Source organism: Phycodurus eques, chromosome 8, assembly GCF_024500275.1.
Source record: "Phycodurus eques isolate BA_2022a chromosome 8, UOR_Pequ_1.1, whole genome shotgun sequence".
NCBI lineage: Eukaryota > Metazoa > Chordata > Actinopteri > Syngnathiformes > Syngnathidae > Phycodurus > Phycodurus eques.
In genome coordinates, this window is record NC_084532.1 from 22,810,041 (window position 1) to 22,826,698 (window position 16,658).

The window sequence follows — 16,658 nt, forward strand, 5'->3', positions numbered from 1 at the left end:
AATTAAATTATAACAAATTAAATGTGAAATGTACATGTAAAGTTATTTTATTTAAACTTCTTTCTTTCATTATTTACAATAATAAAAATAATTGAAAACATTTTATCTAACCCATTTTAAAAAGAACTTGTCAAATTAATGTGAGAAAAAATATTTTAATAATAAAGTGTTCATTATTTTGAATTTTCTTATAATTAATAAAGCCAATTCTTTTTAAAGTAACTAAATTACACATTTTTATTTTAGCACAGTATTAATAAATCATAGATTTTTATTACACTGTATATAATTGATTTATATTTAACCAATTATTTAAAGTAAATGTGAAATGTCTATGTAAAACTGTTCATTATTTAATTAAATTTTTAACAATACATCAAAGAGCAAATAATTTCATGATATAAATTAAAAAATAAATAAATAAATACATCACCAATTTTAGGGAGAAAATTACAAACTAATACACTTATAATCGTAAAACCTAATGTAACAATTAGTGCCCTGGCCATACTTTTCCTAGCACTGCTTTAAAGTAACACAGCGTGCAACAGGCTGCTGCTTTGACTGTACAGACACTCACCGGCCACTACATTAGGTATTCTTACACACTGGCATGAGATCCAATACAATCAGAGAGGTACTAATAATAGTCTGAACTCATGTAGATATGCACGGTATCCCACTGGGAGCTGTTCCTAATATTTTGGGTACCCTACCTAACGAACTGGTCGCCACTTCCAACGACATTGGACACATTTATTGTCTGCGACTTCCTTTTACAGCGCTGATGTATTTGTGAGTTGAACTCCTCCTCACTCCCTCCATCTGGGCCCGCCTCCTGTCGGCACTCGCCCAGCTTTCACACGCACGCTCTTCCTGCCTCCACTCTCCATCAGTGCATTGACATCATGGCCTCATAGGGCCTCATCTCCAGAGTCTGGACTCGCCATGAGGAGGCCAAGGACTTTACTTGGCTGCTAACTTGAAAAATCAGCCACCTTCCCCCCCCCCGCTAGCTCTCTTTCTCTCTCTCTCTCTACCATTTGTCCTCCAGAGGGACCACAGTACTGGCAGCATGTTGAAGTGGTGCGTCGTGATCTTGGTGCAATGTGCGCTTTTTGCGCTCGGAGTCGCCGTGCCGCCAAAGAGCCTGGCTGCTGCAGACTCCAGGCTGCAAAGTGACACAGTGGCAGGGCAAAGTGCCAACAAGCTGCAGGAGGCGACAGATGACGGGCAAAACACCCTCTCGAAGGTAAGATGTGCACTCACAAAGCATCATACAGTTGCGTCCAGATGTGTGATTTTTGCCTTTATACCACCACAATGGATTTAAAAAGGAACAGTCAATATCCGATGGATATCTGATACAGTGCAGTATGTGAGTCAAGTGTAGACCTTTGGACTTTTCATTTACCATTTCAAGTAATTACAGCCATTTTTTTAAATGCAATTTTCATGTGTAATATTCACGAGCTGTTACTTGGCCAGGTACTACATTTCCTTGTTGCATTAAGACCAATCCAAGCTGTTAAAATTCAGTTGATATCTGAATTGAGCTAGCAATATGAAGTCCAGTGGAGATTTCAATGCAAGTGAACAAGGACATCATTGGGATAAAATCCACAGCAACATAAATCTGAAAGAGCGATTCAAAACTGGTAGGTTCACCAAAAAAAACCTGGAACACATCTAAAGTGGACGATGGTAGATGATCGTCAACAGAAGTCAAGAATACTCCAGAGATGGGCTGTTAAAAATCTCCAATCAAGAGACACCTTCATGAACGTAAATCCAAACAATTTACAACAAGGTGCAAGAACAGGAAAAGACAACAGAATTCTTTAAGCAACTTGAATGACGATGTTGAAGCAAAGCAACAGCTTGTGATTCAAAGCATACCACATCATGTGTCAAACATGATGGATGGGCCATGTCTGACTGCTGATGGAATGTGCTCAGTGGTGTTTTTTGATGACAGAACTGCCTGACTGAAGTAAAAAGATGGATTGAGCGGTGTACTGTTCAGTAAACCTAATGATACAAAACTAATAGCAAGACTACGGCTAATGATCCCAAACATACCATGAAAGCAACTTGAGACTTTTTTAATGCAAACAGATGAAATATTCTTCAATGGCCAAGTTAGTGGCCTGATCTCAACCCAATAGAGTATGCTCTGAATTACTGAAGAAATAGGTGAAGACAGCGAGACTCAGATACAGCAGTTTTTCATATAAAACAAATATATTTACAAACGTTTGTGTATTATTTAATTGTATCTGCCGAACACAATGACAAAGTCTTTCTACTCTATTCTATTCTATTCTATTCTATTCTATTGGGCCCAAGCACCAGGCTGTGTGAAGGACCTCATCCCACGGATGGGAATTTTCCATCCTGCAATTATTTGTTTTTCGCAAACTGATATTTGTTCTATGACGGGGGATAGCATTTTGATTCCCACCCAAAGTTTTTTGGATGACACCCCTCCAAACGTCCCGCCCCTCCCCCAGGTGCCTGCCCGGAGCCACTGTCCCATGCGCCCCCTCTTTGCACGCAACTGCTCCCTCTGCACATTAGACGAGCCCCCTCACTGCCCATTTTTAAAACTCGTCTTGAAGCCAATTATTAGTCTTTGGCTTTCAACTTTTATTGTTTTAAACTTCTTTTTTATTGTCTAATTAGGGTTAGTTAATATTTAAATGTTTTGTACCTTATGTTTGATTTGTATTTATGTGCAGCACTTTGTTTTTAGCTGAGGTTGTTTTTAAAGTGCTCTATAAATAAAGTTGAGTTAAATGGCTTCAATGGTAAAACCTCTTACATTAAAGCTGAAAGTCTACACTTTAACAATGTTGTATTTTTTAATCCATTGTGGTGGTGTATAAAGGCACAAAGCAAAAACAAAAAACACAAAAATCCTTCTGGATCTAATTGTATGTTGTGTGGACACCTGACAACGTTTTGTGCACAAACTTGAACGTGGTGGAAAAATACATACCGTCCTTTTCTCTTTGTAGCTGCTGGGTGATTATGACAAAGTGAAAGCCCTCTCGGAAGGCTCTGACTGTCGGTGTCAATGTGTTGTCAGACCCCTGAGCAGGAGCGCCTGCCGGCGGATAGAGGAGGGCAGTGCAACCGCGCAGGACTCTTACACGGTGGAGACCATCACGTCCGGTCCGGAGTGTAAGTGCGCCTGCGTCGCTCCTCCGTCTGCGGTCAACCCCTGCGAGGGAGAGCTCAGGCTGAAAAAGCTTAGGGAATCTGCGAAAGATGATGTCAAGGTGAAGTGTTATACCCCCCCCCCCCCCCCCCAAAAAAAAAAAAACAAAGGATCATCACGGAGCTTGATTGGCACTCTGATTCCCGGTTGGTCTTCACGTCTTTTGACCGAGTCCCCTTGATCGTTTTAGTTGGCCACCATCCTTGAGCTTCTGGAGGGTTCCTATTATGGGATGGATCTACTGAAGCTGCACTCCGTCATCAGCAATCTGGTGGACCGTGTGACACACATTGAAAAGGTACCGGATGACGGAGGAGGATCCATTTTGTGTCATGACGACCAGATGTTTAGCGATGATGAATTAGGGTAGTTAATCACACGTAGTAGAAAGGAAGCTTCAGCTAGGCCTGAATAGACGTGGAAAAAAGTATTGGGTCACCTGGTCATTGCACCTACGGGAAGTGAAAACGGAAGAAAATAGAGAGTCGGTCCCATTCCATTTTGGAACTACAACAGCTTTTACTCTTCCTAGAAGACTTTCTAAATGAATCTGTAACATCCCAGTGGGAATTTGTGTCCATTTGCGAGGTCAGCCGATGAACACTATGTTCAGGGCATGATGTCCTGTACCTTGTACTTAATTGCTAATTAACTAATGTTTTAGCATTTTAAAATCTGCACAAGTTTTAATGTTTCGTATGAAATAACCCTGACCTAAACCCCATTGTTGAATTTGGGAGAGGTGTTTGATGGGGTTTAGGTCAGGGTTATTTCATACGAAACATTAAAACTTGTGCAGATTTTAAAATGCTAAAACATTAGTTAATTAGCAATTAAGTACAAGGTACAGGACATCATGCCCTGAACATAGTGTTCATCGGCTGAGCAAAGAGTTATTTTCGTATATTGCTGTTTAAAATGGCCACAGCTTGAAGCGCATGCTTCTCCAAACAAAAAAATATGACTATAATATAAGGCTCGATTAGTTGTCGATTAATCAATGCAATATAATAATAATATTGTCTTCGGTCTTCACTTTTATTCAAGTGGGGTTGCATAAGAAAGCATAAAAGTCCCAGAAAAAGGTGGCGGTCTGAGTATACCGACTCCATATAATCAAAAGAAATCCCAATTGTAATCATGGCCGGGGCAAATTATGGCGTCTTCGCCTCACAGCGGATGAGAAAAACAAAAAAACGACAGGAAAAAAACCTGTTCACGTTTGCCATTTGTTGAATACCGCTGTCGCACCGCGTAAATATTGACTTGATCTTCCACTACTGCAATTGGCTGGCGACCAGTTCAGCGTGTAAACCGCCTCTCGCCCGAAGATAGCTGGGATTGGCTGCAGCACGCCCGCGACCCTAGTGAGGATAAGCGCTACAGAAATTGGATGGATGGATGGATCTTCCACTAGCTGGCTCGCTGACTTGAGATGTGACACAGCTATTGTTAGGAACACTGAAAATAGATGTGCTTTTCCCCACTAAGTGGTCTCTGAAGATTTTCTTTCGTCTGGGAAAACTTTGGGAAAAATGACTTGCAGTATTTATACAATACATAGTCTACAGACACTACAGTATATACAGTATTATTTACTCAGCTGCAGGGCATAATGGGAGCCTACTCGGGGGAAGAGCATTTATTGGGCTTTGGCCTTTACAAAAATAACACTATTTTATAATTTTCTATGCATATATTTCTCACTGTCCAACAAAAGACCTTATATATATATATATATATATATATATATATATATATATATATATATATATATATATATATTACATTAATCTGAAACAGAAAAACTTTTTGTTGTTGTTTTTTCAGGTTTAAAAAAAAAAAAAACTTCACAAAATGTTGAGCTATTGTACATACATTTTATTGGACAGTGACGTATTTATCATATTATTGACACCATGTTGTTGTGATTGTCACACATGGCTCCTTAAGCAACATCAGCTTCACAGATGCCATGTTTACTGTCCCACATGATGCTATCGATCATAGTAAGGGTAACTGCGTCCACCTATTAGTGACAACTGTCACTATTTTCCGGCGGGAGGAAAATATAAGGATATTCCACGATCCCTGATCTTCTTTTTCTCTTTTAACACTTCCGTTCAATGCAGATTGTAGCCTTTACTGTCATTGCATGCACAGCTTTACTGTCACAGTATAATCACATGTATTTATGACTGCGTGAAGGTGATGGCCTTGAAACAGACCAAAGATGAGGTCAAGTCCCACACAAACCCACCAAAGCCAACAGACAACACTAAAAGGTGGCCCACGGCCCCACATTCACCCCACCAAGATGATCAGGAGGGAGAAAAACTGGAATGGCCAGAAGCATCCCAACAAGCAACGGTAAATCATGATGTCTTTAACATATCACAAAGTTAACACTAACAGATGGTAACCACTGAGGCCAAAAAATGAAAGGGAAAAAAAAAGGTTTTTTTCTTTCTTTAAATAGTTCTTTAAATTCAGAACACTTTCCTCCATGTAACATGTCAGACAAATCATGTATTTTTTGCAATAAAATAGAGTTAAAACTTTAGCATTAAGACGGCGAATATGTTAAATTGTTACTGATAAGGGGGAGGCCGGGCGGGTGACCGTAGCACTGCTGACCCCATGACAGCATCCAAGTGAAATGGCGATCCTGTCCAGAAGTGTTGGGTGGGCTTCTCCCCAAAACTGAATCACCATGCTGGTATGCTTTCTCAGGGGCATTATGCAAGGTTATTTATGAAAACTGAAACTACGTGGAACAAATCTTATGTGATGATGAAAACAGTGGCAGCAAGATGTGCCCTTTGCTGAGTCCAATACATAAACGAGAAAGTTAGTTTGACAATGTTGTGTATCCCCAACAAACACAATAAGCTAGACAACACTGGTGGAAGCTTGGACAGTTAAAATAAAAACAAACAAAACAAAATCTGTCCCAAATGTTGTCTTATTTTGAATCATTTTTGCCAAGTTTATCTCTCATAGTTACACTTAGACTTTCAACTATTGCTAGAAATAAATACTTGGTGAAAAACGATTTTTGTTTGGCAAACTCTCAAACATGCAACATTTCATGTCATTGGATGGTTGTGAAGTTGTTCCTCTCCCCACAAACAGAAGAAGGATGGGGAGAAGTTTTTTGCCAGAACTCAGTCCAACGATTCGACTCAGGTCACCAAGGTGAAATCGCATGTGGCTCCCAAAAAGGGAGGCAACAAGGAGCTTTCTCAAGGGTCCAAGACTGCTCTTAATGGGATGATTATCAGAGGAGTGACTTTTTACAAGTCTGAGCCAGAACCAATGGCCACTGACGACGGGGAGCATGAAGAGAACGGTAAGTGCCACCAACCCTCAGGTCTTCAAACAATGGGATGAGGAATCTATGTCTCGCCACATTGTTTTGGCAATAAGCAGCGTGCACTCTGACAAGAACCAGCTGGTGGCAATGAACGGCCTTTATAGAGAATTCAAACGAAAACAACAGTGATTACTGTCTTACTAAAAGTCTGTTAACTCCTGGTGGAGCAAACCTTTTTTTTTTCTTCTTTCAAAATTCTGGGGAGATGCATAAAGTTCTCTCACAACAGTAAAAAAACTAAATAAATAATTGTTGAGCGCTATCTGTCAGGCTACTTTTATGGACAAAGATATTAGAGTCCCGTCCTTCTAATCCTACCATTTGCAATCTGGGCCAGTGAAACGGTTCCATCGTGACTGAAACGGTGGAAAGAGAACATTACAAAGTGAAATAATTGTGGAGTGTCACATAGTTTGTGTTTCTATTTTCTAGTTAGCCGGCTATTTTCTGGTTCCCGGACAATGTTGTTAGGATTAGATGGACGATATTGCACCAGAAGGTCTGGGGAAAAGTTGCATGCAACTCAAATACAATGTAAATGTGCCGCTCTTCCCTTTTTGCTTAATCTTTCAAATTTAGCATTACATTTGTACATAGAGAGATGACCACAAATGCTTGATGTTGGCATTAGCTGCCTTTGACCCAAACTTCCCTATCCTCTGCAGATTTTGAGTATCATGGATTCAGTGGTGACGGTCCAATAGACCTCCTCATTGAGGAGAATCTTCTTCAACACAGAGTTCGGCCCCGCCCCAAGGAAAGGGCAGGGTCAAGGTCATTTCGCCCTGTGACGACTGCCCTCTTTCATGGCTCCAAGAAAACCAGGCAGCCTACAACACCAACAAAAAATCTGAGTGAGGAGATCCAAGACATTGATTCTCCATCCATTTTCATAGCGGAAGAGATTGACACAAACACAACGAGCATCGTCACATTTAAACCCTACACAACCTCAGAGAACCTCACCACAATGAACTCTGCGCCTCAATCCGTTGCTTCAGACATCAGCCAGAGGACTTTGAAAACGGACCCTTCCCCAGATGTTACTACCAATGAGATGATCGTAGCAACCCAAGGCGGTGATAAGGCAAGTAGTACACAAACTATCACGAGGGAAACCCTAAGCCCGGAAATGAGCGAACAAAAGCAAATCACAGGGGCGCCAAACTCCACTGAGGAGGATGTGACCACCGGCACTGGGACCAGTTCATCCCACACCACCAACACCCTAACAGCTAAAGCAACTCAGGTCGCACCCACGACACCACAAGACACAGAACCCATCTTTCTTCCAGTGCCTTCTACCAAAATGCCTCTACACACTTCTCTACCTGTCACCACACCTGCAACGACTTCTACTCCGGCCACCACCACCACTACCAAGACCACTACGACTACCACCATCTCCAATCGGGCTCCTACGGTCAAACGGAAGTATAAGATCAGCTGGGAGGAGGAAGAGGAGGATCTGGAGTTTGATGACATAATGCAAAGGCAGGAGGGAGCCACGACAAGAAAACCTGGTAAATGGATTCATTGCCCCCATAATTCTGTATTTTTAGCTGCATGAATACTACAAACCCCAATTCCAATGAAGTTGGGACATTGTGTAAAATGCAAATATAAAGAGAATACAATGATTTTGCAAATCCTTTTGTATATTCAATTGAATTCACTACAAAGAAAAATATATTTAATGTTTCAACTGATAAACTTTGTTTTTTTTTTTTTCAAATATTCACTCATTTTGAATTTGATGCGTGCAACACGTTCCGTAAAAGCTGGGACAGAGGCATGTTTACCACTGTTTTCTTTAAAAAGCACTCATTAAGTGTTTGAGAACTGAGGCCACTAATTGTTGAAATTCTTGCCTTTCTTGCTGATGTACAACTTCAGTTGCTCAACAGTCTGGGGTCTACGTTGTTGTATTTTGCGCTTCATAATGTGCCACATATTTTCAGTGGGAGACAGGTCTGGAATGCTGGTAGACCAGTCGAGTACTCGCACTCTTTTACTACAAAGCCACGCTGTTGTAACTTCTGCAGAATGTGGCTTGGCATTGTTTTGCTGAAATAAGCAGGCATTTGTTGCTTGGCTGGCAGCATCCGTTGCTCCAAAGCCTGTATGTACCATTCAGCATTAACGGTTCCTTGACAGTTGTGCAAGTTACCCATGCCATGGGCACTAACACACCCCGATACCATCAGAGCTGCTGGCTTTTGAACTTTGCGGCGATAACAATCTGGATGATCCTTTTTCTCTTTGGCCCTGAACTTGATCTGCTGTAGAAAATGAATGTGTTGATTCATTAATTACTGAGAAATTATGAAAGAACTACCCCACCTTTAAATGTCAACAACTGTAAAAAAAATAAAATAAAATAAAAAGGAAAAAAAATGTTAAAAATGTTTAAAATGTGTAAAAGTTTTTTTTTTTTTCCTTGGCCCTTGCCTCACGCGACAACAAAGATTTGTTTTAGTTCAGTAGTTTTCTTGCTAACCACCAGACTACTGAAATACTTGTCGATGATATAACCTCCTTGACTGAGATTACTACAAGAGGTAGAAACCTACGCCATCAATTTGGGGAAAAGATGCAACAGTCTGGCAATAATACAATAGGGTATTATTTGGACTGCACTGGGCCATGCATACATCAGGCTGGTTTATATCAATGCCTGTTTTATAGTAATTACTTTCAGACTCTTTGAGGTAGGTCTGGAAGATGTTGATGCTCTTCTAAATCCTCACTCATAACACCCGGGGTCTTTTGCAGAGGAATGTAAGGACACCCTGGCAACCATCTCTGAACCAGTGACTCACAACAAGTATGGCAGGACCGAAGGGGCCTGGATGAAGGATCCCAAGTCAGACAAAGACAGGATTTATGTCACTAACTTCTATTACGGGAACAAGCTCCTGGAGTTCCAGAACATGGAGGTTTTCAAAAAAGGTAAAGCATTTTTGTTGATCCTGAGCGTTTGTTTGCTCTCATTCCTTCTTACCTTTCCCAAGACCTTAACCAGTTATTTCCTATTTTCATCAACTCCTACAATTTCCATTTTTCTATATTTTCTGGCTATTTTACCATCTCCTACTACTTTCCTATTACAGCAACGTCTATAACATCTGTGTTTATTATCATTCTTTGAATATTTTGCCTGTTCCTCCAAAAGTCCTCATTTTGGATCATTTCTTAGGCCCTTTCACCAACTCCGACAATTTCCCTATGCCGACCTTTTCTTGGCTGTTTAATCATATTCTTTCCTGTTTCGCATCAGATCATTTTACCAGTAAACATCCTTTTTACCATATCCCACAAACTTCCACATTAGGGGTCAAGCACCAGGCGGTGAGTATTCTTCGGACGAATTCAGCGCCTTTTTGGGTTGGCTCACTTATTTTTTTGGTATCCTGGTGAAAATGTACACATTTTATGGGTCCCGAACACAACCACCCAAAACTCACTGAGTAGTGTCCTATGGAAAGTAGGAGAAAAAATGCGCGACCAACACCAGTTTAACTGATCGACATGAAATTTGTCTATCATAACAGGATGCACGAAAAAGTCTCAATCATCATGAAGTTGAACAGGAAGTCATCCATTTGCCTGAACAAAAACCAGAACCATGTACATTGCCGTGAAAAAAGTATTGGCCCCTTTCTCAAATTCTTACATTTTTGCATAGTTTCCCCACTTTAAGATCATCAAACAAATGTAAATATAAGACAAATATAAGCCTAGTGAACTTAAAATGTTTTTAAATGGTGATTTCATTTATTAAGGGGAAAAAAACAACAACAAAAATCAGTTACCGGGCCCTGTGTGAAAAAGTATTTACCCCCCTTGTTAAATCATGAATTAATTGAGACTAATCCCAACTTTTTGGTTAATTTTCACTGATCACACCCAAGCCTGATTACCTCCAGACCTGTTCAATATAGAAATCACTTAAACAGAACCTGTCTGACAAAATCAAGTTGGACTAAAGATCTAAAAAAGCTGCAATAAAATGTCACGAGCCAAACAATTTCAAGAACAATGAAGAAATAATTGACATCTATCTGTCTGGAAAGGGTTACAAAACCAGATCTAGGATTCTAGTGAACCATAGGGAGAGCGATTAACCTCAAATGGAGAAATGATGGAACAGTCGTTAACCTTCCCAGGAGTGGCCGGCCTTCAAAGAGAACAGCAATGACTCATCCAGGAGCCCACAAAGGAACTCAGGACAATTTCTAAAGAACTGGATGCCTCTGTTGCTTCATTTCTAAGGCCAGTGTTCATGACACAACAATAAGGAAGAGACTGGGCATAAACGGCATCCATGGCAAAGTTCCACGGCGAAAACCACCGCCGACCAAAAAGGACAAAGACTCATCTAACTTATGCAAAAAAACAAAACAAAACAAAAAAAAAACATCTGAATGATTCCCAAGACTTTTGCGAGAACATTATACGGACTGACGAGGTGGAAGTTGAGCTTTTTGGAAGGTGTGTCGCTCGTTACATCTGGCATAAATTTAGCACAGCATTTCAGAGAAAGAACATTCTAGCAACAGTCAAACATGGTCGTGGTGGTGTGATGGTCTTGGCTGCTTTTCTCCTTCAGGACCTGGAGAACTTGCTTTGATTGACGGAACCATACATTTGACTGCTTGCCTAACAGGGACATCGGAATGTCGTCGTCCACAAGAATGCTCAGCTAGAAAAAAAGAGGTTTATCAAAACAAGTTTTGGTCAACACCACCTTGTGTGATGTTGAAAATAGCATAGGCAAGTTGTTATTTTTCACAAAATAATGGCGAAAAAGTTAACAGGCCTCCCTCCTATTTCTTCCCTATTCCATATACAAGTGGCCTTGTGCAAAACTGCCATTGACATTTTGATTTTCAATATGGTTTTATTTCATGTTTTATTGCGGTACCCTTTTTATATTTTTCTTGGTAGCACTACATTCATGTGTATACGAATGGTATGTGTGTGTTATATATACATACTTTTTTATTATTTTTTTATAACCATGCAGCACTTTGTGCGACTGTGGACATTGCAAGTCTGCTCTATAAATAAACGGAAAATCCTGGTGAACACAACATAATACATTTTGAAAATAGATATAAACGTTGATGGAAAATGTAAAAGCAGGCCTACTGGTTTTGGTGTGGCGGCGGAAGGGTCGGTGTCGGCCTGAACGATGACTGAACAATAGACCCGAGATGGATAAACAGCTCGCTCACGGCACATAGTAGTTCACTTACTCAGTCAACTAGGAGACGAAGATGCGGAAAATCTACAGCACTCAACAGGCTTTGGAATGGATCCTGAACCAAGTCAACCCTTGCGACTCCGATGGAGGAGGCATTGCCCTTCAGCTGAGTTCAGACTCAGAAATTTCTTCTGGTAAGATTCCCTAAACATCCTATTTTCATTTGCTGATTATGGCAGTTGTGTTTTAGGAAAAGACGAAAACAATGCTAAATCAATACAGAGGAAGCATACTTGATGTTTTGGAATTACAATTCAAATTGTATCTTTGCGTAGATTTCTAACCTTGGTTGAGGGCTTTATAGCTCACGTCATATTTCACTGCTCACATCTATTAAAAAAAAAATACCCTACAGATAAGGAGACTTCACCGCCACCAGAAAAGAGAGGTCGACTGGAGACACACAGAGAAGGCAAAAGACAGCACAGTGTGGCGTGAAGAATGGGTCGGATGGCATCTCTATCACAGCCCAATTGAATCTTACGCTGCAGATGGAGACCCAACTGCGTTGGTCAGAAGAACAGTGTTGAGTCGCTTAGAGTTTCCTCTGTTTCGTCACTCTTGGCATGCTTCGAAAAACCTTCGGTGCAAGAACAATCACCTCGCTGTGCGCTGTGTGGATTGCTACAAGTACACATGTGGCAAATGCAGAAAGGAGATGGCGTGGCAGTGCCAAGTATGTTCAGACAATGTAGAGGGTTGAACAGCTCACTTTATCCACATGCTGCACAGATTTGTGTGTTTATGTATTTCATTGCAGTCATTTATATTGTTTGAATCTTGTGCATCAGCAATAAATCTCAACAAGAAATGAAAAACAAACTGTCAACCTCTTACTAAGAAGGGAGGGGAAAATATTTTTTTGTTGTGTTCACAAAAGTGGAAATATTACTCATTTTAGCCCGTTGAACACAATGCTGTGAGAAACAAAATGTCAACACAGGGTGTGTTCAGAAATTGAGTCCGTCGCTCTCACCGTGCCCTGAGATTGTGGTGCTCAGAGAACTTTACAAATGAACGTGTTGTCTACTGGCAGGGATACGTCAGTAACTATAAACTATATGTTTGTAAAAAGCTCTGGGTGTTGTATAGCTAACGGGATGTATTGAACAAAAGTGTCTGCAGTGTTGTGTAAGCATACGGTCAGTAATTTCTATCAACTTATTCAGGCAAAGGCAAAGCATCATCAGTTGTCTGTCAGTAACTGTGCAGAGAGTAATTGGCTCATTTACAGAACAATGGTGACAAGCTGGTGAAGAATGGTGAAAAAACTGAACGAGCCACACCTTTGGGCATGCAAATCAGAAGAGCCAAATTGCTGGGCTGTTCACACCGGTGTTGGGATATGAGTTCAAACTAACCCAACCACTCGGCTCCACTTGAGGCATTATAGGTAGAAAAGCCAAATGTCAGGGCTTTGGGCATTCTAGTGTTAAAAACAGCATTTTAAGTTCACTTAGGTTATATTTGTCTGATATTTACATTTGTTTGATGATCGTACACATTAAATTGGGTGAAACGATGCAAAAATACAGGAATTCGAGAAGGGCGCCAAGACTTTTTCACGGCACTGTATCCTAAGCGGATGGGCGACTGAATTGCAATTTTTACCCAAACCATCTAATGTGGAAAGAACATGGCCTCAAAGTTTGATCGTTTCGAGGATTCGCATGAAAAGCACTCTTTGCAGCTTGACTATGCACTGTATCTTTCCTCAACTAACTTATACAACATCCCTTATTTTGTATCGCTCGTAGCCAACCTCCAACAAATTCATATTTACCAACTCCTAAAAATGTCTGTTTTGTGTCACTCTAGGCCGTTTTACCAATTCCTACAAGCTTCCTTACAACTGGATCGGCACCGGCCACGTGGTCTACAACGGCGCTTTCTACTACAACCGCGCCTTCTCCAGAGACATCATCAAATTTGACCTACGTCAGCGCTACGTGGCCGCTTGGACCATGCTGCATGACGCTGTGATGGAAGAGGCCACGGCGGCGTGGGAGTGGCGTAGTCACTCAGACATCGACATCGCTTTGGATGAGAGCGGCCTGTGGATCATCTACCCGGCGATGGACGATGAGGGCTTCTTACAGGAAGTGGTCATTCTAAGCCGCCTGAACCCAGTGGACCTCAGTATGCAGAGGGAGACCACCTGGAGAACCGGGCTGAGGAGAAACCACTATGGGAACTGCTTCATCGTGTGCGGCGTCTTGTATGCTGTTGACAGCTACAACCAAAAGGATGCCAACTTGGAATACGCCTTCGACACGCACACCAACACTCAGATGATTCCCAGAATGCCCTTCACCAACAATTACACCTACACGACCCAAATTGACTACAACCCCAAAGAGAGTGTACTGTATGCGTGGGACAATGGACACCAAGTCACATACGATATTAAGTTTGCCTATGTAGACTCCAATTAAGACTTTAATTGTAGTAAATTGTAATTCTGAAATGGATTGTAGATCAGTCCAACTGGCCTATAATGGTTACTGTCAATATTTGTTTAATTTGTAACTGAATTTAATAAAAAAACAACAACAAAAAGTGAGCCATGTTGGTCAGTCAACACATCATGTTGTATATGTAAAGAGCCAGGCACACACTAAGCCGCACGACTGAACGAGACAGAACTGGACAATTACAAAAACATTTCTGTTGACCAGGGACCCTCGCACACCTACAGACAATTCCAAACTCGCCACAAAAAAGTGACTCCTTGCCTTCTTGATTGGGAATTTTTGAGCACGACTTGCATTTTATTGAACCACAAACAACATGGCGTATTTTTGTCAAGGAAAAAGCGGACAACCTGGCTTTGAGAACATGATGATATTTCCACCAATGCTTTTTGTTACAGTATATAATCCATACAAATAAAATTGTAGAGCAATAACGAGACCTCCCTAGTTTGTTAGCTTGAGCCTTTTGTAGCCACTTAGCGAAGCAAAAACATACACATGCGACAAAGTTCTCTCTGTAACACCTGTTACCAACCCAGATGAAGCTGAGCTCCTCCCCATCATTAAAAAGATCTTTCAATTGGGGCAAGATACTTCCTTGATACCAATTCCTACCTCACCATAGGTGCGTTTTTTTCCGCTTCTAGTCTAGAATAGGCTCCACAGAAAAAAAAACATGAATAGGTTAAGCTGTGAATGGCGAAGTTTGTAGTTTGCTAGCCAGTCGGCTGCTGGGTAGTTACATAGAGCAAAAGGTTATTAGAGCTAAACAGGAAGTGAAAACCTACCAGAATAAAAGGTCAAGATCAAGTCTTCAATATGAATAACACATACAGAGGATTGAAATTACAGTACTCAAGGGCCCGCGGTGCTACAAAGACGAGTAATATCAATATCAAAAGTGCTAACTGTGCTATATACGTAAGCTCGGTTATTCGATATGACGACGGGCGATCATCTCCGATTATCAGGACACTAAAATAATCGTTAAACGCGGGGGGGAGCACTTGGATATCACCGAACTCTGCTTACTTTACAGCAACTTCCTGTGGATTTCATGTGTCGCAAAAGTCACAAAATAAATAAAAATGTCAAGATTCCACTGTATAGCCTTTACAATTACATCATAAAACCTTTTTGCAGTCAATACACAGTTCATATATATATATATATATATATATATATATATATATATATACATATATACGTATATATATATATATATATATATACGTATATATATATATATATATATACATATATGTATATATGTATATGTATATATATGTATACATATATATATATATATATATATATATATATATATATACACACACACACACACACACAGACACACACATTTATATATATACAGTGGGTACGGAAAGTATTCGGAGCCCCTTAAATTTTTCACTGCTTTTTATATTGGAGCCATTTGCTAAAATCAGTTCATTTTTTTCCACATTAATATACACGCAGCACCCCATATCGACAGAAAGAAAAAAAACACGCAATTGTAGAATTCCTTTCCGGTTTATTAAAAAAGAAAAAACTGAAATATCACGCAGCTATAAGTATTCAGACCCTTTGCTCAGTATTTAGTAGAAGCAACCTTTTGAGCTAATACATCCATGAGCCTTTTGGGGAATGATGCAACAAGTTTTTCACGCCTGGATTTGGGGATCCCTCTCCAGTTCTGTCAGGTTGGATGGTGAACGTTGGTGGGCAGCCATTTTCCAGAGATGTTCAATTGGGTTTAAGTCAGGGCTATGGCTGGGCCATTCAAGAACAGTCACAGAGTTGTTCTGAAGCCACTCCTTCGGTATTTTAGCTGTGTGCTTAGGGTCATTGTTTTCTTTGAAGGTGAACCTTCGGCCCAGTCTGAGGTTCTGAGCTCTCTGGAGAAGGTTTTCTTCCAGGATATCCCTGTACTTGACCACATTCATCTTTCCTTCGATTGCAACCAGTCATTCTGTCCCTGTAGCTGAAAAACACACCCACAGCATGATGATGCCACCACCATACTTCACTGTTGGGACTGTATTGGACAGGTGATGAGCAGTGCCTGGTTTTCTCCACACATGCCACTTAGAATTAAGGCCAACAGTTTCTGCAGTGATGGTTGACTTTCTAGAACTTTCTCCCATCTCCCGACTGCATCTCTGTAGCTCAGCCACAGTGATCTTTGGGTTCATCTTTACCTCTCTCACCAAGGCTCTTCTCCCCCAATTGCTCAGTTTGGCCGAGCGGCCAGCTCTAGGAAGGGTTCTGGTCGTCCCAAACGTCTTCCATTTAAAGATTATGGAGGCCACTGTG

General features: G+C 40.8%; 1 protein-coding gene across 2 annotated transcripts; it reads left to right on the top strand.

Moving 5' to 3' along the window:
* The first annotated feature begins 900 nt into the window (after positions 1-900).
* olfml2ba (olfactomedin-like 2Ba) lies at positions 901-14,764 on the top strand. 2 transcript variants are annotated; one of them, XM_061684144.1, is made up of 8 exons: positions 901-1,252; positions 3,021-3,284; positions 3,414-3,521; positions 5,432-5,593; positions 6,359-6,575; positions 7,265-8,122; positions 9,375-9,551; positions 13,687-14,764. In XM_061684144.1, exons 1-8 carry the CDS (start codon positions 1,076-1,078, stop codon positions 14,301-14,303), a joined length of 2,580 nt encoding a protein of 859 aa, XP_061540128.1. In that variant the 5' UTR covers positions 901-1,075; the 3' UTR covers positions 14,304-14,764. The 2 variants fall into 2 exon arrangements, with proteins under 2 accessions (XP_061540128.1, XP_061540129.1); XM_061684145.1 differs by having other exon boundaries at positions 1,130-1,252; positions 3,092-3,284.
* The last annotated feature ends 1,894 nt before the right edge of the window (positions 14,765-16,658 follow it).

Excerpts from the sequence above, each read along its gene's own strand:
- olfml2ba (XM_061684144.1), top strand. The coding sequence starts at position 1,076 with ATGTTGAAGTGGTGCGTCGTGATCTTGGTGCAATGTGCGCTTTTTGCG. Across the intron at positions 1,253-3,020 it reads GGCAAAACACCCTCTCGAAG|CTGCTGGGTGATTATGACAA; the intron begins GTAAGATGTGCA and ends TTCTCTTTGTAG. Across the intron at positions 8,123-9,374 it reads AGCCACGACAAGAAAACCTG|AGGAATGTAAGGACACCCTG; the intron begins GTAAATGGATTC and ends GGTCTTTTGCAG.